We start from the raw sequence: 22,343 nt of genomic DNA on the forward strand, positions 1-22,343 counted from the left end.
AATAGGTTCCATAAATTTTAGATGTTTGTTGTTTGTTTTGTTCTAATGTGAACACTTAATTGGAAACAATAATAATAATATATACATTAGGTGCAGCTTTTTATTAAATCAAGTAGAGATTAATTTATAACCTAGAGTTATGAATTTACGCTAGTGGTTGTGTTTTGAATTTATTCAAGTTTTTTTGGATTCTGCCTTTTCTTTCCCCTGTCCTCCCCAGCCATTGCTTCACCTGTAAAGTCCGAGTGTCTTACTCTTTTAAAGGTGGAAATTAAAGAAATGTGTCAGAAATCTTGATTTACCATAAGACTTGTATATTTTTGGTACCCCTTCTTTGCACAGACTTCTACGGGAAGCCACTGCCTCCCCTGGCTGTGCGACAGAGACCTAACAGTGATTCTCACGACGTCATATCATAACAGCTCATGGGGACGCACTCTGTTAAGGTCGGCAAGATGAGCTGGAGGACCTTCTTTGTCAAAGGAGAAAAACCCTGAACATCGATGACTGGGGCAAGACAACCATAGCAGTATCAGTGAGCCAAAGACCTGACTGTTTTGATAATTACTTACCCATGGTCTTCATGGTTCAAAGAAAAAAAAGAAGCAAAATGACCAGCAAATGGGACAAGCATTTGGACCAAGTTAGCAAAAACTAGTGTTGACTCTGATTTATACATCCCAACTCATGGGCATATTCCTGAAGGAAAAGCTGTTCAGAAAAAGAACCAATGGACTCTGTATACTTTCTTTACTATTTGTTTAATAGTCTCTATTTCTGTATCTTAAACATTTGTAAGATATATGTGCATGGAAAGGGAATTCTTAGGAATTTATAACCTAAATTTTTAACTTTTTATATTTTTCTAAAACTTTGGTTTAAGAATTTTAATTACTAAGATATTGACTGTGCACTTTTCTATAGATGCTTTGTTTAAATTGTGTCTGGAAAATGGAGTTGATTTACATGACAGACAACTATACAAACAGGATATATTTATATGGTTTGAGGTATGTTTTATAATAGTACTGTTCTTGAAATATACATCCTAATTTTACCTTAAGATATCTTTTTAAAATCGATTCTCAGATTTTTATTTTACCAAATTATGTTATTTGAAAGCACTAATTAATTAGTTGAATTTTTGTTGTTTGTTTTCTTTGGTGATGTTCCCAATAAATGAGAGACACTTGCAATACCTTTTGACTTAAATGCTTTTTAAATTAATAAAAATGTTTTCTGAGATATTATTAAAAGTCCCAATAAACACCTCTTTCAAAGATTAGATCTTTTCAGAGATCAGGGTGCTTCTTCTCACTCCCTTGTTCTATCAGAATCTTCAGTGACTCTTTTAGGTTATTCTAATTCTTTTTTGCCTTGAAATTAAAGGCAAAAAGACCAGAAAAGCTACTGTAGTCCAGAGACTTTATTTTATAACCGGGAAATACTTGGGTACTAAAGAAATAAGAATGAAATGTTGGTTTAAATTACATTTATAAAGAAATAATTCCAAAATAATTACTTAATTTAAAATAATAGTACTTCTCTTGCACTGAAGAATGGCATCTATAGGATTCTTCCTCATCTGGCATTTAGACAAACTTTTAGATATATATTTTGAATAATAGATTCAAATGTTTAATTAAAAGCATCCATTTACATCAAGGTGAAAATACTCTAACCCAGCAGTCCCCAACCTTTGTGGCACCAGGGACCATCCCCCACACACACCGTGTCTGTGGAAGACAATTTTTCCACGGACGGTGGGGGGATGGTTCAGGAGGTAATGTGAGTGATGGGGGGCGATGGGGAGCGGCAGATGGAGCTTCGCTTGCTCGCCCGCCCCTCACCTGCTCTGTGTCCTGTTCCTAACAGGCCAAGGACTGGTATCGGTCTGCAGCCCGGGGGTTGGGGACCCCTGCCCTAAACAGTAATCACCTTGTTAAAATTGGTCAGTTTGGCAACTTGTACTGTTAACAGACTTATACTGGTATCTGACAATAACATGATTAAGTATGTCTAAGACAGTTTAATACGATTATTTACTTTTAAAATTTTCCTTTAGAACATCACATTTTATTCACATTTTTTAACTCATTGAACGCATTTATTAATCAGGTCACTTATTACTGTAGTCAGCATCATATGCAGTTTTTTGGAGTTTTGTACATGGGACCTACTTAGCACACTGAGTAGAAAAAGCATTCTATTTCAGATACAAAATTCATAACAACCTAAATTTGATACGTGACTGAAGTGTAAGGAAAAGCAACACAAGAAGACAATGTAAATTTTGAATTGGATTTTAGAGAAGAAACTTGTTTGTATATCTTTTTTGGTTCTTTTTGTAAAATTTACATTTATTCATTTTCTAAAACCTCAACTAACACTTTTGCCATTTTTAATATTCATCTAGTTTGGGAATAGATATAAATCTTTAAAATTTTTGTTTCCTACCAGTGATTACTGTAGTGTACAATAATTACTGAGTCCATTTAATAAAAATAAATAAAAATAATTTTCAAGGTTTTGAAATTAAGTATATGATAAAATGGAATAAATGTTTTATATCTCTCTCTCAAAAATTAATTTGTATTCTTAAAGCATTCTAAAAATATTTTAAAGTTTTGTAAATCCAGGTGGCTTTTAACAAGTAAATGCCTATTTTGTTATATGCTGCATTTTTATTCTTAATCATGAATTATGACATTTTCACACAATAAAAATAATTTCATCAGTATGCTGTTTTGCTTTTCATTTGAGAAACTTAAATGATTTCTTTTTGGTAACGAAATAAAAAATTTTTTAAAATATGATTGTTGACATTTTAAATCGATAGATTAAAATGATAAAGTTTTTGTTACTTTACATGAAAAACTTTTTTCTCTGCATGCATTTTTATATATATGGGAAAGAACATTGTCATTTCAAAGGCAGTTAAACATACATCATATCACCTTATGTTTCTAGATGACTTGATGTCTGTCTCTTGTTAAGATAAAGCTACTAACCAAAAGATAGTTTCACTTTTTTGAAAGATAATTCTCTATACTTTTATGTGTAAAATGCATATATAACATATATACAATTTTGTATGTAGTTGATCTAAGTAGAAAACTTTTTAGAAGCAACACTAGAAAGAAATGTTGCAAAATGCTAATAGTGAATTTTTTAGTTATTGGTCATGTGTTTTCCTCAATTTTTCAAGCTAGTTTTTTGTAATTTGTCTACTTTTATAATGGAGGAAGCAAATTCATAATTCTGTAAAAATTAAGTGCCATGTTTTCTGCAAGTTTAAAATGAAATGCTCTTTTAAGTGCCAAATGATGGAATAGAATTCACCTAATTTGTAAAACTTTCTGTGAATAGTCGAGAAACATTCAACAATTGAATATGCCATTATATTTGAGGCTGATCTCTTACTAAGTGTTCTTTTACTATGGCAATATTTTATTTTATTTGAAACTTGGTTCTATATGCTACGTTTTTTATGTTACTTAGTTTCTCCCATTCCACAGTAAAGAAATACTATGCTTCCAGATGGCAAAACTCATCAAAAGTGAAACTGCGTATACAAATAAAGCTGTAGGTTATACATTTTGTTATCCTTGGCTTTACTATTTAAGTTTTTCTCTAACTGAAGTATACTTTGCAATTGAGATTCTGCTAATACTGACCTTCTAATTTATCAAGAAATACATTCCAGTGGGTCCAAAAAATAAATTCATATATTTCAAACCTTACATTAAAGAATGGTGTAAATTATCAAAATAGCAATAATCCATTGTCTTTGTGGAAACAATAATAGAAGTCTATTTTTTTGAGAAAAAATAGTAAATCAGAAATGAATTTCTTTTAATGAAGGGGATCAGTTTATATTAAAGGGAAAATATGAAGAAAATCATTTGCCAGTTTAGAGCATGAGTTGTAAATTCCTTTTGTGTGCTGATGAGGAAACAATTTGTGTTCTGGGTAAATGAACCAGTGGTCTCCAAATTTTATACATCCTCTTCAGTAAGCATGTTTAGTATACAATAGATATAAAGTTACTGCATTAGTTTGCTAGGGTTGTCATAACAAAAAGTACCACAGACTGGGTGGCTTAAACAACAGAAATTTATTTTCTCATAGTTCTGAAGCCTGAGTCCAAGATTAAGGTGTTGGCAACCTTGTCTGACACCTCTCTCCTTGGCTTACAGATGGCTGCTGCTAGTGTCTCAGTGTGCCCAAATTTCCTCTTTATAAGGACACCAGTCAGATTGGATTAGGACCCACCCTAAAGGGCTCCTTTTAACATAGTCACCTCTGAAAAGGCCCTATTTCCACATGCAGTCACATTCTGAGGTACTGGGATGGGAGAGTGGGTGGGGGAGGAGGGAGTTAGGGCTTCAACATGAATTTTGAGGGGATATGTTTCAGCCCTTAACAATTATATACATGTTCTCCTGTATTTTGCATATACTCCTCTAAATTTATTTTAAAGATTAGAAAAAATTAAATAAAAATACAAGTTATTATATTCACTTCCCAGTCCCAGTGGATTGTTTGCTGGAGTTTGTACACACCACTTTGGAGGACTATGATTAAAAAAATGAGAGCCTCAGCTAAGTAGCTACTCACCTAAAGTGAAGTTCAAGATTGCCTATAACCGTGCTTTGTTCTCTTGCTTTGATGGTAGGTTTCTCTATTGTGTTTTTCCGCTATTCAATTTAAGGAGCTTACACCCTCTTGAAGTCAGATTGTTTTACTACGAATCCTGTCTTTACCTTTTTGATGCATAAACCTGAACGTGAAGGGCTTTGAGAGATGTTTTATATAAATATGAAAATTCATAAAGTTTATTCTGAAACACTTCTTATATCAAATGACTTCACAATAAAATTGCTTAGGTATGTAAAAATTATTTTCCTGCATAGCAGTAAGCCCTTATATTCTTAAGCTGCCTCAGTCTTTAAAAATAATAATAATAATTTTAAAACCCTAGTACAATTTCTGGTATTTGTGTCAACTTAATTTATCTCATGTCTGCAAAAACAAGCCTGCCTCTAGTCATTTCTATTCTTTTTTTTTAAATATTACATAGTATTTATTTATTTTTATTAATTTTTTTTGGAGTATGGTTGCTTTACAATGTTGTGTTAGCTTCCACTGCACAGCAAAATGAGTCAGCCGTACACATACGGATATCCCCTCCCTTTTGGACTTCTCTCCCATTTGGGTTACTACAGTGTATTAGGTAGAGTTCCCTGTGCTATAAAGTATGTTCCCATCAGTAGTCTTTTTATTTTCGGTACGCGGGCCTCTCACTGTTGTGGTCTCTCCCGTTGCGGAGCACAGGCTCCGGATGCGCAGGCTCAGTGGCCATGGCTCACGGGCCCAGCCGCTCCGCGGCATGTGGGATCTTCCCGGACCTGGGCACAAACCCGTGTCCCCTGCATCGGCAGGCGGACTCTCAACCACTGTGCCACCAGGGAAGCCCAGTTGTCTATTTTATACATAGTGTCAATAAATTATACGTGTCAATCCCAATCTCCCAATTCCTCCCTCCCCACTCCTTTCCCCCTTGGTATCCATACATTTGTTCTCTACGTCTATGTCTCTATTTTTGCTTTGCAAATAAGATCATCTATACCAGTGGTCCCCAAACTTTCTGGCACCAGGGACCTGTTTCATGGAAGACAATTTTTCCACGGCTTGCCCACCTCTCACCTCCTGCTCTGCGGCCCGATTCCTAACAGGCTGAGGGCCGGTACCCATCCGTGGCCCAGGGGTTGGGGACCCCTGATCTATACCATTTTTCTAGATTCCACATATATGCGTTATTATACAATATTTGCTTTTCTCTTTCTGACTTACTTCACCCTGAATGACACTCTCTAGGTCCATCCACGTCTCTACAAATGACCCAATTTCGTTCCTTTTTATGGCTGAGTAATATTCCATTGTATATATGTACCACATCTTCTATAGCCATTCCTCTGTTGATGGATATTTAGGTTGCTTCCATGTCCTGGCTATTGTAAATAGTGCTGCTATGAACATTGGGGTGCATGTGTTTTTTTGAATTATGGTTTTCTCTGGGTATATGCCCAGTAGTGAGGTTACTGGGTCATATGGTAATTCTACTTTTAGTTTTTTAAGGAACCTCCATACTGTTCTCCATAGTGGCTGTATCAATTTACATTCCCACCAACAGTGTAGGAGGGTTCCCTTTTCTCCACACCCTCTCCAGCATTTGTTTGTAGATTTTTTGATGATGGCCATTCTGACCAGTGTGAGGTGATACCTCATTGTAGCTTTGATTTGCATTTCTCTAATAATTAGTGATGTTGAGCAGCTTTTCATGTGCCTTTTGGCCATCTGTATGTCTTCTTTCGAGAATTGTCTATTTAGGTCTTCTGCCCATTTTTTGATTGGGTTGTTTGTTCTTTTGATATTGAGCTATATGAGCTGCTTGTAAAGCAGTTCCTTAAAACTCAGTGTGGAACCTTGTTTATTCTTCAGTAGCTATTTGGTGTTGGTTAGGGGAAATCCATTAATATTCTCATGATACACTGATATTGATTTTAGATAGATTAGAAGGTGAAATGAGAAAGATCAAACTAAAGAAAAAAGGGAGAAAGAAAAAGAAGTAGCTCCCCTCTGTGGGAAGAAATTTCCAAGCAATGGAATCACAAACTCAAACAATTGATCGCATAAAAATTTAAAATATTTTCACATTTAAAAAAAATTTATTATTTTATTTATTTATTTTTGGCTGCGTTGGGTCTTTGTTGCTGTGCGTGGGCTTTCTCTAGTTGCAGTGAGCGGCGGCTACTCTTCATTGAGGTGCGCAGGCTTCTCATTACGATGGCTTCTCATTGCGGAGCACAGGCTCTATCTAGGCGTGCGTGCTTCAGTAATTGTGGCACTCAGGCTTCAGTAGTTGTGGCTCGCGGGCTGTAGAGTGCAGGCTCAGTAGTTGTGGTGTATGGGCTTAGTTGCTCTGCAGCATGTGGGATCTTCCCGGACCAAGGCTCGAACCCATGTCCCCTGCATTGGCAGGCGGATTCTTAACCAGTGCACCACCAGGGAAGCCCTATTTTCACATTTAAAATCAAATGATTGTAAGAAAAATTGGCAAAGTAGTTGAAAATGTGATATGGTTAACATCTCAAATATAAATAGCACTGACAGCTCTAGATAAGTGGATATGAGCAGGTAATTTAAAACAGAAATAAAATAACTAATAAGATTTGAAAACCTACCTAGACTAAGGACATAATTAAAAATTATAAGATTATCAGACATGCAAAGATTCATGAGCAAAAATGTCTATCAATAATAGGATAGCTAGTAAGTATGTTAACTCCATACCTTCAACTACTATGCAACTTCTAGAAATTATGTACTGTATATGAAGAATTTTTAATAAAATAAAATGCTTATAAAAACAAAGAGGATACATTATACATAGTCTTATCAAACTTGAAAATGCATAAAATTAGAGAAACACACCAAAATGTTAATAGTGATTATCTCTAGTGGCATTATGCATGATTTTCATTCTCATAGGCTTAAAATTTTTTTTTCTTCAATGAGCATTAGTTTATTTAAAATTCAGAAAACAGAAATGTGCTAAAGAAATCACAAAACAATATAATAGAACAAATATGACAGCTTTCCAAGCATAACATATCCCCTTTCCCTAATAGAAAGATAGTAAATATGATTTCTACTACCTCCTTTAAAGTTTTTTATATGTCTACATTGCAAATATACTACCACATTGATTCACTAAATGCAGCAATCTAATGAGTACAGAAAAAAAAAGTATATAAAATCTCTGAGGCTAAAAGGTAGACTAATGACTTTTCCTTAAACTTTCAACAAAGTAGTGCATTTAATCATCTCACTCCTTGGTACTATATTTTCTTTTGCACCAAATCTAAATTCATTTTTAGATTATTGGGTAACCTGTTTAAATAAATAAATATATTAAGCTTCAAATCACATTTGGGGTAATGAAATTTATCTTTTTACATGGTCCTAAGATTTGCACCTATATTATACACTATACTGATATTTGGAGCATCAAGGGTCTCAAAATTATGATGGGCATTAAATATTAGGGACTACTTTCCTGAGAACCAGTAACACTTCCCCTAGTAAAGGTGGGTGAGGAGGGTCATTTTTTAGGGTGTAGGGTGTAAGGTCATTTTGGTCGTCAGGCATTTGGTATCAGAACTTGATGATAATCACGAAGATCAAGATAGTGAAAATAATACACAGTAGCAGCTAACATTTGGGCATTTACTATTCCCTAGTCTCTATGCTAGACGCTTTACCTGTGTATTTCAATCAATTTAATCCTTTAACCCTCCCCATTAAAAGAGAGATATTATCCCAATGGGCCATCTCTAGGAAATGCGTGACAATATCTTTTTCATCATATCCGTTCTTTTATCTTGAGTCCTGAATATCTGGGATAACGGGGGTCTTCGGATTTGGTAGATTAACAGTAACTAGCTTCGCCTCTGGGAACATCTTAGAACAACGATCATACAACGTACCTAATAGTGACAAACACTTCCATCCTTTTACTGAGCCTCAAGCACACAGCACTGAGAGACTGTTCAGCGTGAGGCGCGACTTTCTGAAGACAGACTGCCCAAGGCTCCGCCCACGGGCTCCAGCCACGCCCTCGGAGCAGGTACGCACCGCCTCCTTCAGCCACCGGCAGAAGTAGCTTTGCGCTTGCCTCTCGCGGGACCTAGGGTTTTTGGCGAAATTTCGATAACTCAGGCAAAGCAGAATCTCGCGAGAAGCTGAACCGGAAAAGTAAGGGACGGGAGAGAATTCCGGCGAAACTCGGGAAACAGGCAGAGGTTTTGGTTCCCTGCAACGTTAAGGTGCCCGGTGGTCTTGACTTCTTGTTTGACCTCTACTGACGGAATGATGTTGACCCGGGTGAGGGCTGGGATCCAGCCGGGTGCCTGTGACTGAACCAGAAACTTTATCGACCGACGGCGTGGCGAGGGAGGGGGCTGGGATGTGGGAACTTGGTGATCGCTGGGTTTCTCTGGCTTCATTCCAAAGCTCTAGAATAATGCCGAGTGTTTTGACGCTTGTTCGTGAGCGGTCTCTGTCGTTTTCTCCCAAGACTCACATCCGCCTCAAATAACCTGTCTGCAGTCCCGCCTGCAGACTTTAATATCCACTCCTTTCAGCTTTGAGCACAATGCAACCTCTTGGAGGGCTGAGACTCTGTACTGTCCTGGGAGCTTACAGGATAGATATCTGTTACATAGGTAAACTTTTCTTGGATTAGTAAATGAAATAGAACTGCAAGGACGTTTCCACAGGAAACTAGAGTGACTTTTCTTCTAAATACATTTTATTTTGGAATAATTTTACATTTCCAAAAAAATTGCAAAGATAATAAAGACTTCCTGTGCCCATTTCACCCAGTTCTCCTAATGTTAACATATAGAGTGGCTTATTTAAATTAATTTCGTTCCTTTGACACACATTCCTGTGTTAACACCGCAATTCTGCTTTACCCTTTGCTTTACATTTGAGCAATAATCATTTGGAGAAACCTTTTTTTCATAAGTAGATAATCAATACAGTTTTGTTATGTGTGAGGTACAACTCCTGTTGTAAGAACTAGTAATTATCAGGGGGAAAAAAGTGTTATCTTAAGAAAAAAACTGTACTGATAATGTTGAAGTTCAGTAAATTGGTAACATCAGAGTGTGTCAGCAACCTTTTCTTATCATCATAGCTGAAAGCAAAATCAGAGAGGAAGGTTGCAAAACAGATTTGCAAAGTTGTATTGGATCATTTTGAAAAGGAATATTCCAGAGAACTTGGAGATGCCTGGCATACAGTAAGGTTAGTATAATTCATCTCTTGATGCTTTATGATAGAACAAGAAATAAACCCATCTGGGGGAGGGGTGCTGTGAAGATAAAAGATAAAGGAATCTAAACCTGGTTTCCATTTCCTGCTGAGGCTTCAGAAGGGAGAAGGAGGAAGAAATAGATTGGCTCATGGGAAAATGGAAAGGGTAGAAAGAAAACTTTGTAGTGATAATTTTGTTATAAGCAAAAGTTGGTATGCCCTTGCCTTAAGAAATTGCTTTGATCTTTGAAACAGGACTGCCCACCAGTTTGACAAAATTAATTATACTGTAACAGAAAAATCTGAAAGAAAAATTTTGAGGATATTTAACTAGTTTCTGGAATTCAGGAGATAATGCAACAAGTCTTTAAAGCCAACACTGCTTTATCTCAGCTGAAGTCACTTTAGTTGGTAATCACATTTCTTCCCCATATCTATAGCTGGCTGTGTTTTGAACACACATGCCTGTGCACACACACACACACACACACAAATGATTTAAATGTATTATAGAAAACAGAAATGAGAAATATTTAATGCCTATATGCGAGAGAAGTTCGATTTGTATGTTTAGTGAGTTTTGTGTTTGGTCAGTATGTTGCTCTATGGGTTCTTTACACTGAGTGCCTGATACAGTATACCATACACTGTGAAATACAAAGAGCAAGACAGTCCCCAGGACCAGTTTTCAGACAGTCTGTTCATGGAGGAGGAGGCGCATGATTAAAACTATATAAACTGCTAATTCCATAAATATCCCAATAGAAATAGGCAGGAGTACCTAGTCTTTTTTTTTTTTTTTAATTTTATTTATTTATTTTTGGCTGTGTTGGGTCTTCGTTTCTGTGCTAGGGCTTTCTCTAGTTGTGGTGAGCGGGGGCCACTCTTCATCGCGGTGCGCGGGCCTCTCACTGTCGTGGCCTCTCTTGTTGCGGAGCACAAGCTCCAGACACGCAGGCTCAGTAGTGTGGCTCACAGGCCTAGTTGCTCCACGGCATGTGGGACCTTCCCAGACCAGGGCTCAAACCCGTGTCCCCTGCCTTGGCAGGCAGATTCTCAACCACTGTGCCACCAGGGAAACCCAGGGAGTACCTAGTCTTATCTATCAAAGCCTGATGGTGCCAGCAGAGACCTGAGGAGAAGCCAGGTCTTGGTGATTTAATAAAGTATGAAGTGGTTCTGAAATAATTTTAGACAAACTGTTTTAGAAACTTGTAAATACTGTAATGTGAAAATGTAGTTTATAGTTGTAGTTTTATTTCAAAACTAGATTTTTAAATGGGTGTCTTCTATCACAGAGAAGAAAGGAATGAATAGTGAAGTGTGTAATTAATTCATGAGGTTTTCAGTATGCAGAGTTACTCAAATAGAATAGCCAAATAGCCAAACACCTATGGAATGCTTATTATGTGCCAGGCAATACTGACTTTTTTTGACCCTTAGAATAAACCTCTGAAGTTTGTTTCCCACTTTTCACCTGAGGGAACTGCACAGACTTTAAGTAATTTGCCGACGTTCACTCAGCTAGTAAGTGGCAAAACTGGGATTTGTGCCCAGGCTCTCTCGTTCATGAACTCCCATGGCTAACCCCTATTCTATATGCCTCTCATACCTGGGATGTAATTAGGCATAAATGGATGATTTAAAAAAAAAAACTTAAAGAGGTCTATTGTCTTCAGACTTTATCTGGCTGCTCAGACCCTGTAATGAGTTATTTTTCTATTTACTGTGCTCAGACAGATTTATAAATTATTATTTGACCCTAACCAAAATGAGCAGTCCATTTAATTAGCCATGCCTTCTGCTTCATCTACCTTTTTGTTGGGTTTTCATGATAATTTAAGTTTTGCATAAACATGTGCTAAATTTGCCATAGGCAGAATAAAGGCTTTCTCAGCTTAGAAAGTAGTCTGAGCATGGAGGATGGCATGGAGAAATAAGAACAGAAATACTTTTGTTTTTTAACTATTTATTTGCAAGACGTAGTCTTGTGCTTGCAGAGTCTATGTACTTCCAGGGAAAGGTGAGTGCGTTTTTGTGCTATTTAGAAAGCTAATAATTTACTCAGTAGTTTTAGTTTTCTGTAGCAGTGGGGTAGGTTTAGTGTTTATTTTAATTTTATCGTTTTGTAAAAACTTCTTGCCATCACACTCTTAGCAGCCCTTTGAAGTTGGGAGTTTACCCGGATTCAATTTTTGCCCTACTTGTTACCTACATGTTCTCCTTAAGGTGAGCCCATTCGTGGCATGACTCTAAACTTCCCTCATGTGCTGTCATCTCAAGTGATGCAGCCCTTGCCAAGCTTCAGTGTTTTCTGATAACTTTACTTAGTTTCGTACCAGGCAAACTCAAAAGCAGATTATTATTTTCCCTTACCAAACCTATGTTGCCATTTGCTGCTTGCATATTCTATCTCAGTTGAAGGCATCACTATCAATTCAGTTTCCTTTTTCCTCCTCCACACTTTTACTACCTTTTAGTGAAGAATGAACCTTATTCAGAGATAGGTCTGACATTTGCCCTCAGCTCCTTGGAGGTGATCTCTAAGCCCTTGGAATGCTCTGCCTAAAAGTCTGGGGGCTTGGGCAACATGGGGGAGTGTAACAACGTGATGTGAGGTGGGGGCTCTGGGCCACCGTATCAGCTAGGGCTCCTGCCTCCAACCTCCAGAGGGGCTGGAGACTGAAGGTCAGCTGAGTGGGTAGTCAGTCATGTTTGTGTGACTGAGCCCCAGTAAAATCTAGACACCAGGACTCCCTGGTTGGCAGTACTCCTGTGCATATTGTCACACATCGTTACGGGGAAAGGTTATCCTTGTCCATGATTCCACTGAAGAGGACAACTGGAAGCTTCATGCTTTGAACTGTCCTACACTCTGCATCCTGCATCTCTTACCTAGCGTGATTTTAACTGTAATAAGCTGTAACCATAACCATGAGTGTAACAGTGAGTTATAGCTTATAATATAGCTAATAAAATTGCTTTTCGCTAATAATCAACCTGAGAGTGGTCTTGGGGAACCCGAACTTAATAGTTGGTGTCAGAAGTAAGGGTGGTCTTGGGGTCTCCCTAACTCTGTACTACCACCACACACCACTACCCTGCCCCCGTCAAAATCTAAATGCCCACCAAGTGCTTTTGCTTTTACCTGAGAAGTTTCTTAATTTGGATCTCCTTTTTATCATCACTGTTACTATTTAGTTAGGCCTTCATTGTTTCTTACCTGACATTGCAACAGCCCTTTTCCATAGTCTCTCCCCTTTAGTATTTGTTTGTTTGCTTAGTTTAGCATCCACTTTTATGACACTATATGCCAGACAGTGTTCTAATCACTTTACAGATGATAACATAATCCTGTACAACGCTTCGAGGTAGTTATTATTGTTTCCATTTTATAGATAGGAAAGCTGAGGCATGCAGAGGTTAAGTAACTTGCCCAGTGACACGCAGCTCACATTTGGAAAAGCCCTGGTAGTTTCTCTTACCCACTCTGTCATGCTGCTTCTCAATGCTGCTGTATTGCAATGTGTCACTCCTGGGATACTCACCTCCTCTGCTCCCCCACTGTCTGCAGTATTACATTTGGACTAAATGTCTTATCATGACTAGACGGGCTCCGCCATCTTTTCAGGCCAGGAATGACGCTCTCCTTTTTCCCTCTGTACAGTGGTTAAAGTGGGGGTTCAGATCCCACCTGTGCGTCTTGTAGCTTGTGACCTAGGAGAATTCTTTAACATGTCTGTGCCTCACTACCCTTGTCTGTAAAGTGGGAAAAATAGTATCTGTTTCATATAATTATTTGGGAAGAGAAAGTGAATTTACATATAAAAATGAAGTGTTTAGAACATTGTTTGACGTATAGTAAGCCCTCAGTACATGTGAGAATTATTTTTATTACTATTGCTGTTATTCTTCATTAAGCTGTCCCATATGCGCTTGGCAAAATTAGTTCTGCCCTTTGTGTTTCCATTGCATTTTGATGATACAGCTGTTGTAATTTGTTCAAGGTTGTATTGTCATAACTTACTGACTTGTCTCTTCCCTGACAAGGGAGGGTCTTAAAGAACCAGTTATCTTAAGGCTTGTGCAAGTGGTCTACGTATGTATTCACAACTTAGGCAGTGTTTATATACCAGGCATTGTGCTAAGCATTGGGAATACAAAGATGGATTATATATAGTCTTTCCTCAAATATATATGAGGGGAGGATTAATTGTAAATCTTTATGAACTTTGGAAATTTTGTGTGTACTTTGTGGAAGGCAAAAAAAAAAAGCCATAGTTAAGTCTGACCTGTCTGTAAATATATATATATATAGATTTTTTAACATTCTCCTCATTAACCCAGAGGTCACATAGTTCACATATAGCAGTAAAAAATATTATATAACCAGATTGCATTACCAGAATGAAGGGTGGGGTGGGGGTGGAGTGGGCTGGTTGAGGAAAACAGAAATGAACTAGTATCTAGATTTCTATTTTGACCCTTATTTGGCTTTACACACATTTTCAACCTTAATCTGTGCACACCCTGTGTAGTAGTAACTTTTAGCCCCTTTTAGAGTCAGAGATTAGAAAAATTTCCGGGTGTCTCGGTTTATGGCCAGTCCAAGCCTGTGCCTTGAAAGTCTGTGCCTTTTCCTCTACCAAGTGTGCTGCTGTGAAGGGTCTGGAGTCCCAGTCTTGGGAGTGTATGCACATGTCTCCTGATATAGGGACATAAGGGACTTCTTGTGTGCAGTCTTTTCAGGCTTTTGTTGTCTCCACCAAACACAAACCTCCACTCAGGACTTCCAATCTGAGGTACTGTGGCTAACAAATACGGACATAGATTGCCCTTCCATGAGAAACAAGGAGGAAACAATGTCAAGAAAGAGTAGGAGGCAATCAGCTCATTATTAGACACTCTGAAGAATAGAAATAAAATGGCATGAAAACATACCTTGATGCACTTCCATGAGTTGATTTATTCTTGATTTCTAAACCAGGCTTTTAAAATGATTGAATGAGCGCCCTCTAGTGGGTAGTGATAGCAATAACACAAGAGGGATTTCTGTATTTTAACCATGAATGTTTAGTGGGTTCTGTAATCTGTGCATTTATACAGAACTAAGCAGTTGTGTTTAGTGATGTGTAGATAAGATAATATTTTATCCTCATCATTAGTTAGGAAGGTAGAATGGAGTATAGAATAGTAAGAGAAAAGAAAATCACAGCAAAGTTGAAAATCATGTTATCATATAACAAACATTGTCCAAATAATATATTGTGCAATTTTCAAGGGATATGTGAGCACAGGCATGTTATAGCAATCAACTTCCAGATCCTCGGCTTTCATGTATGCTTTTTCAGGAGATTACTCCGCTCCTCTGTTGCTTGAGGGGGTACTTATTCGCCTTTACTAACCTGCCCTTCTACATTGTCTTTGTCCCACTTTACAAGAAGGGTCACACTTTCACCATCCTGACTCTTCCACACTGCATTCCTCCAGGGTGTCAGAACTCCCCCTGCCAGAGACTATTGGACTATAATTGTAAATGACTAAGGACTACCAAATTCTTTGACAGGTCAGATGGTCTCCAAGTTTTGCTTTCAGCATAAGTAAAGGACCTCCAATTGAGTTGTCAGCCAACAGATTATTTAAAATATTTTTGAAGATATGTCATTTAGTGATTTGAGATCATAACTCAGAAAGAATTATAACAAAACGGAGACATTGTTTTAACAAAATATATTTAATTCTCACCTATTTATTTAAGTGAAGGCTTTTCTCACCCCTTCTAAAAACTCAAAATAGGAATTGATGTTGAACCCTGATCATTATAGCACTAGGTAATATTCATTGCTGGATGTATGAGGGAGAAAAAGCCCATTTCATTAAGAGATTCATTTCCTATGGGGTTTCCCTGGTGGTGCATTGGTTGAGAGTCCACCTGCTGATGCAGGGGACACGGGTTCGTGCCCCGGTCCGGGAAGATCCCACATGCCGTGGAGCGGCTGCGCCCGTGAGCCATGGCCGCTGAGCCTGCGCATCTGGAGCCTGTTGCTCCGCAACGGGAGAGGCCACAACAGTGAGAGGCCCGCGTACCGCAAAAAAAAAAAAAAGAAAAGAAAAAGAAATTTCCTATGAATTTTTATGTTTAATTATCAAATTATTTATAGATTATCAAATCTATAAGTTATTTTGATCAATTTTGTACTAGTAATTTTATTGGTGACTAATGCAGAAGTTACCATAAAACACAGAGCTTTAAGGCTACAGTGAAAATAAATTTAGTATATACACGTGTGTGTGTGTGTGTGTGTTTGTGTGTGAGAGAGAGAGAGAGAGAGAGAGAGAGAGAGAGAAATATGATAGGGTAATAAAGATTAAAAGCACAAAAATGTATTCGGATAAAGTTATATGGGGAAATAAAATGTAAATAAAAGGGAAAGGAACAGTGTAAAATTTCCACCTGTTCAAGAAGAGTCAGTCCATGAATTTTTAAATGGACAGTGCTGGGTTTCAAAATCACTCTGATATTTAGGTTCCACTGGATAGATTTTAAAAAGTAGTATAATTTGTCTTTTAAAATGTCAATTTTTACAGTATGCTGGAAATTACATCCTTAAACATATGGTGAAGATTTTGATGTCAACTTAAAATGTTCCAGAGGGTACATAGTTTTTTTCAAAATGGTATCAGTGGAAGTACTAGCAAAATATTTGCAGGTCACTGATCTTCTAGGTCCCCGTTCTGCTGACTGATGGTGTGCTTGCACTTCTGGCCTTGAAGTTTATTAAGTGACGCAGCTTCAGACTCCTCCTCATGAATCTTGAGAGGAGACCTGGAGTGTGGCGCCTGGCCAGTGTCTTCTTGAGTCTTCTAATATGTGCTCCCTCCACTGTCTGCTGGGCTACTTGCCCATCCATCAGAGCTTTTGAAGTGAGTAGCCACCAGCATCAGGGCATCCCACGAATGCAAGCGCTGGAGGGTGTGTGTGTGTGTGTTGGGGGAAGACGTGGTTACTGGCAGGTGGGTGCTGAGACCCACGTTAATACACAGCTTTGCTTTCGCCGGGCCGGGAAGTACCAGCCCGAGCAGCCTTAGCAGTCACTTCATTGAATTGATCCTGTTGCAGCTGGTTCCCAAGGGCTGCGTATGTCAAGCTTCAGGAAGAATGGGGCCACTGGCACTAGGTGAGGGTTGGAGTAGAAATTCTCTTCTCCTTCGTGTCATATACCACTTGTGCTACAGTACCAGGGCCTCACACTCCTATTAGGCTTTAAAGCCAGCGGATTTTGAATCAGGGACTTCTCTTTAAACAGTGATGTGACCTTGGGTAAGTTGCCAAATCTCTGAAAGCCTCAGTTAGCTTGACCTCTAAAATGAGCATAATAGCTGCCCCTCACGGTTGTTGTGATGGTGAAATGAGGTAAGCATGCAAAAAGCACATAGTAAGCATCTGATCAGTAATTTTTATTATTATTAATATTATCAGGGTGAGATGGAGTGGGTGGATTGGGTGGTAGATAGAGAGGCTTCCCTGGGGAGATAAAGCCTAAACTGCCCCATGAATAGCAAGTAGGAGAGTTAAGTCTGGCTGAAGGGGGTGAGAGTGGAAAGGTCATTCTAGGCAGAGGGAACAGTCTATGCTGAGACTGTTAAAGGCTAAAGAAAACTTGCTCCAGGAAATTCAGGTAGTTCAGTAGGCTGGGTGTAGGTGAAGAGGGATCAGAAAATTTATTTGTTCTGAGCAAGGGCTTATTTTATCTAGTTGTTGAAGAATGAGATAGAATAATTTCTGAAGATTCCTGCCTCACTCTGCCATAAGTACATGTTTTTAAATCTAACAAGGCTCCCCCCTCCAGAGTCTTTCAATGACTTCTCATTTATAAGAATTTTAAATTTATAAGGTAATATTTTAAAACTTTATCATCTTATACTTGACCCACATAACCTTCTGCCACATTAGACTACTTTTAATTCCCCAAGTGCACTGTCTGTCATACCTTTGTGCCTGTACACGTGCTATGGCCGCTATGGCCTTTGCCCTGGAATTTGTATTTTCATTTCATCCTGTGGCTAATTCCTCCTCATCCTTCAAGATTTAACATATTGGATAATGTACAAGAATCAGTAGTATTCCTAAACTAACAATCCTTTTATACAGTAAGGTTAAGTGAAATATGCAAGATTAATAATCTTTACTAAGGGGTCTGAAAGGAAATGTGAATAAATGGAGAAACATATTGTGGTGAAAGTTGGAAAGAGTGACTACAATAAAATGTTAATTCTCCCCAAATTTAGTGCATTTAATATAATCCTAGTCAAAGTTATCTATTTATCTATACAAATATTTTATAAAATATTTTTAATTGACCAATTGATTCTCATGTTCATCTGAAACAATAAACATTCTAAGATAGCTTTGGAAGTTGTGAAGAAAAAAAGAAAAAAGGATGGAGATTTGCCCTGCCAGATATTAACCAATTGAAAGTATATAAAGCCAATTGAAAGTGTCTAGCCCTTGTTAGCTAAGGGATGGACACATGATTTAAAACCAAGCCACTTTAGTCTGTATTAATAAAATTATGTTTCTGAGCATTATTTCCCTGTTACTACATGACTCAAAACTCTGGATAGATATTCATCCAGTTTGGAGAGGAAGATTAGGATGGACTGACATAAGGTTTACAACCGTGGCGTTCATAGATTTCCTTTTAGGGTCCAGTGTAATGCATTGGTTCCCAAAGTGTGGTCCTGGGGATCAGCGCATCAATATCACCCGAGAACTTGCTAGAAATGCAAATTCTTAGGCTCTACCTCAGACCTACAGAAAGCCCTGGGTGGGGCCCAGCAGTCTCTTACAGGCACTTGATGCACGCTAAAGTTTGTGAAGCATGTTTTTAAAGAGATTGTCATCCTCCGGTACAGCTGAAACACTGGGCTTCTGTGATGCACCATCATAGTAAGAGGCAGTGAAAAGAACAATTTCACATGTTAGCCTCATCTGAAATTCGCATGGCACACATCCAGCGTTGCAGGTGTTACATTTCAATTCAGCCATTCTTCACATAGGCCACACCAGGGTGAGTAGCAGCTGGAATTTACTTAATTGACTGTGGTTAATGAGGCTCCCAAATAGCTAGAAAGGTCAGCTTGTAAATAAATATTTCCTGCTGTATCATTTGTCAGTTGATGTGAGCTTGTGATTGTCAACAGATCTAACTGTTGGACCAAGTAAAAAATGAGGACGGTAAGTCTGTTGGAGAGGTGGGGGCAGGGAAAGCCTGCACCATCAATCCATGAGTGATTTTTAAACCATCCTTGGTTTTGTATCATCTGATTCACTGATTGCCTCATTAACTCTGTTACTGTAGTGTTCACTGTAGTTAGCTTTCCATACTTTTCTCTTCATCAGAGGAAAACTTGAACACTCATTCCTTTAAGCACCCTTTAATGATAGTTCTTTTCCATTTAATATTAATAGACTCAGGTTTTAAAATTTGTCTCCAAGAAAAACTCTTCCTTGCACAAAGAGTGATAGACTAAAATCTATTTTGATGGATTTCGAGGTATGTTAAAGACAGGCCATGTTTTTTTGGCAAGATAATCTGCAGGGAGGGACTAGACTGAGGCAAGTGAGGCATTACTCTTTGGTGCAGAGCCCCTAAAACTTTGTAACCAAGGTAAATACTGTTTTAATGACCAAAACTGATACAGAAGAAAAAAACCCACGATGAACAAAATATCAAAGTTTTAAATATAGACAGGAACATAACAGTACTGGGTTGAGCAATATGGGAGCCTGAGGCAAAAGAAAAAGTCTGTAATACTACTCCTGGCTCTGAAAATCACAGGTAAGTAAAGTGTAAAACTAGGACCACATTCCCTCACTTAGTAATATAAGATTGTATTGCTGTGTATAATATTAATATCCCTCTGTTTTTCTTTTTCTCTCTAGGGATATACTAACATCTCCATCATGTTGGCAATATGCTGTGCTTCTTAACCGATTCAATTATCCTTTTGAACTGGAAAAGGATTTACATTTGAAGGGCTATCACTCACTCTTTCAAGGATCTTTACCCTACTATCCTAAATCAATGAAATGTTACCTTAGCAGAACTCCACACAGAATGCCTTCAGAAAGACACCAAATTGGAAACCTAAAAAAATACTATCTCCTGAATGCTGCCTCTCTTCTCCCAGTACTGGCTCTGGAATTGAGGGATGGGGAAAAGGTTCTGGATCTGTGTGCTGGCCCTGGAGGCAAATCGATAGCTCTGCTACAGTGTGCTTATCCAGGTAATGTACTTTTCTTTTCATAACTGACAACTTTTAAATATCCACATGTTACAAAATACTTTTAAAGTATGTGGGGAGAAATGTAAGACTGAGTTTGCAGACTTTGAAAGCCTAAAATCCAGGATAGTGTGGAAAAGAATGGAAATATTACCTGAGGAAATAGTGTAAATAACATTTTTTTTCCAGCTACTTAATTGGCAGGTAATTGGGAACAAAACTACAACATTTTGTGAACACAAATCTATCAGATAATGTCATTAGCTGATAAGCTAATGACAAAGATTTTAAAAATTTTATTGTTACTTTTACATTTGAGAGTCTTGTATTGATATCCTTGTCATACTTCTGTGCAATAAAAACATATACATTTAAAACAGTATACATTTAAAAACATATACATTTAAAATCAATTTTTGTATCATTGGACCATAAGGTTCTAAGAGAGTTCTGTCCAATAGAAATATAACATGAAGTACATATATAATTGAACATTTTTGAGCAATCTCATTAAAAATAGAAACAAGTGAAATTAATTTTAATAATACATTGTAACCCAATAAGTCCACAATATTATTTGAACATGTAATCAAAATAAAAATTATTAATGAGATATTTTGTATTCTCATTTTCTTACAAAGTTTTCGAAATTGGTGTGCATTTTACACTTACAGCACATTTCAGTTTGGACTAGCCACGTTTCAAGTGCTCCTAGCCTCATGTGGCAAGTGGATGTAGTATTGGACAGTGCAATTCTAAAGATTTTAAAAGTTCTTCTGAAATGACTTATCATTACTATTATTAGTAGTACAAAAATGATGAACTGTATGTAATATGCATTTTTATATATATTTGTTAAAAGTAATGCATTCATTATAGTTTCTTAATGAGACGATGGGACATTTAAACTATTACTTTAGGTTTACCTGAATGAAAATTACTTATGATTAGATAAGACAGGGCTCAGCATCAATTCTGTCTGGTTTTTGTTTGTTTGATGGTTTTGTTTTTATAAGTGCAAATGCTGTTCACATAGATAAAAAGATGGTGGGAATTGTGTTATAGTAATCTCACTAGTTCTTTAAACTCCTGAATTATAACCCTAAATCACATAGATATCTTTCACCAAGCATTATTTTAATCATTTACTATGTGAACGCTCTTTAGGTCTGTTTTTGATTTTGAAGAAGGCAAAGGATTAGAAACCATCTCAATTTAAAAAGGCTGTGTTGCCTAATTAGGAGACGCACTCACTTTCTCAGCCAAAGCACCAGTGTGTTGAACTGCCTTTGTTTGGAGGGCTATGGAGATTTCTATGCCCTGGAACAACTTGTAATAAGATACTGGATGGGTGGGAAGCTTGCTCCTCATTTGTAAAGTTGGTGAAGGGCCGTTATCCTAGGAGAAGCCCTGACCAGAGGTGTTCTCCTTTTTTAAGAAGTTGATGATCTGAAAATTAATTCTTTTGAAACTATCTAAGCCTGCTTATCCCTTAAAAAGTTGTTATGTATCCCCAGGGCATGCATATGCTAGTTTGAGGACTGCCACTTTATATCTTCCTTTGATAGCATTCCTATTGAAATAGATTACAAACATTTTTATGAGAACTGTGAATCCAGTTGTACCAGGCATTGGTACAAATTTATCAGTTAACTGTATATTTAGGTGAAACCATACTGTGTGTTTTCAAATTGTGGTTAAAACTCTATTATTGAAGCTTGCTGTATTGTTTTGTGAGAAATCACAACGAAAGAGATTATTTATTTTGTAAGGTTATTTTATTTTACAATTTGAGCTGAAAGTGAAATTTTATGGAATCATGTTATAAGGAGTATTATTACTTTCACTGTGTGTTCTTTGACAGTACTCTTATTTTGTTTGTTGCATCAATTTTGAATATAGAATTTTTAGTATTGTGAAAGATGGAAGAGAAATGCCAAATTTGGGTACCATTTTGAAAAGAAGACATTTTAATCCTAGATTATCCTCATTAGTAGGCTATAAATGTTTTACATGTTTATGGTAAGGAAATTCCAGATTAGGAATCCAAAGGCAAACAGATATATTCTAGGAATTTGAAGTGCAGAAGAATCGTCCTGTTCTTACATCAGGGGCAATGAATTACAGGCAGTGTTCCAAGTAAAGTAGCTTTTCATCTATGAAGGGCTAAT

The 22,343-nt window shown here is 37.4% G+C and overlaps 2 protein-coding genes across 3 annotated transcripts in view; both read left to right on the forward strand.

Moving 5' to 3' along the window:
• The window catches only part of ARL13B (ADP ribosylation factor like GTPase 13B), a 74,105-nt gene extending 72,934 nt beyond the window's left edge, over positions 1-1,171 (forward strand). The window contains exon 10 of one of the 2 annotated variants that reach the window (XM_029215468.1): positions 343-593. In XM_029215468.1, the coding sequence (XP_029071301.1) occupies positions 343-419 (77 nt within the window). In that variant the 3' untranslated portion in view covers positions 420-593. Of the gene's footprint in view, positions 1-342 lie in introns of both variants that reach the window. The other variant, XM_029215469.1, reaches the window with a different exon arrangement.
• Positions 1,172-8,820: 7,649 nt separating this feature from the next.
• Positions 8,821-22,343, forward strand: part of NSUN3 (NOP2/Sun RNA methyltransferase 3) — a 57,878-nt gene continuing 44,355 nt past the window's right edge. The window contains exons 1-3 of the mRNA XM_029215258.1: positions 8,821-8,949; positions 9,767-9,876; positions 19,832-20,175. Of these exons, the coding sequence (XP_029071091.1) occupies positions 8,935-8,949; positions 9,767-9,876; positions 19,832-20,175 (469 nt within the window). The 5' untranslated portion in view covers positions 8,821-8,934. The remainder of the gene's footprint in view (positions 8,950-9,766; positions 9,877-19,831; positions 20,176-22,343) is intronic.

The sequence above is a fragment of the Monodon monoceros genome, unplaced genomic scaffold, assembly GCF_005190385.1.
Source record: "Monodon monoceros isolate NGI ecotype Baffin Bay Population unplaced genomic scaffold, NGI_Narwhal_1 Super_Scaffold_11, whole genome shotgun sequence".
NCBI classification, from domain to species: Eukaryota; Metazoa; Chordata; class Mammalia; order Artiodactyla; family Monodontidae; genus Monodon; species Monodon monoceros.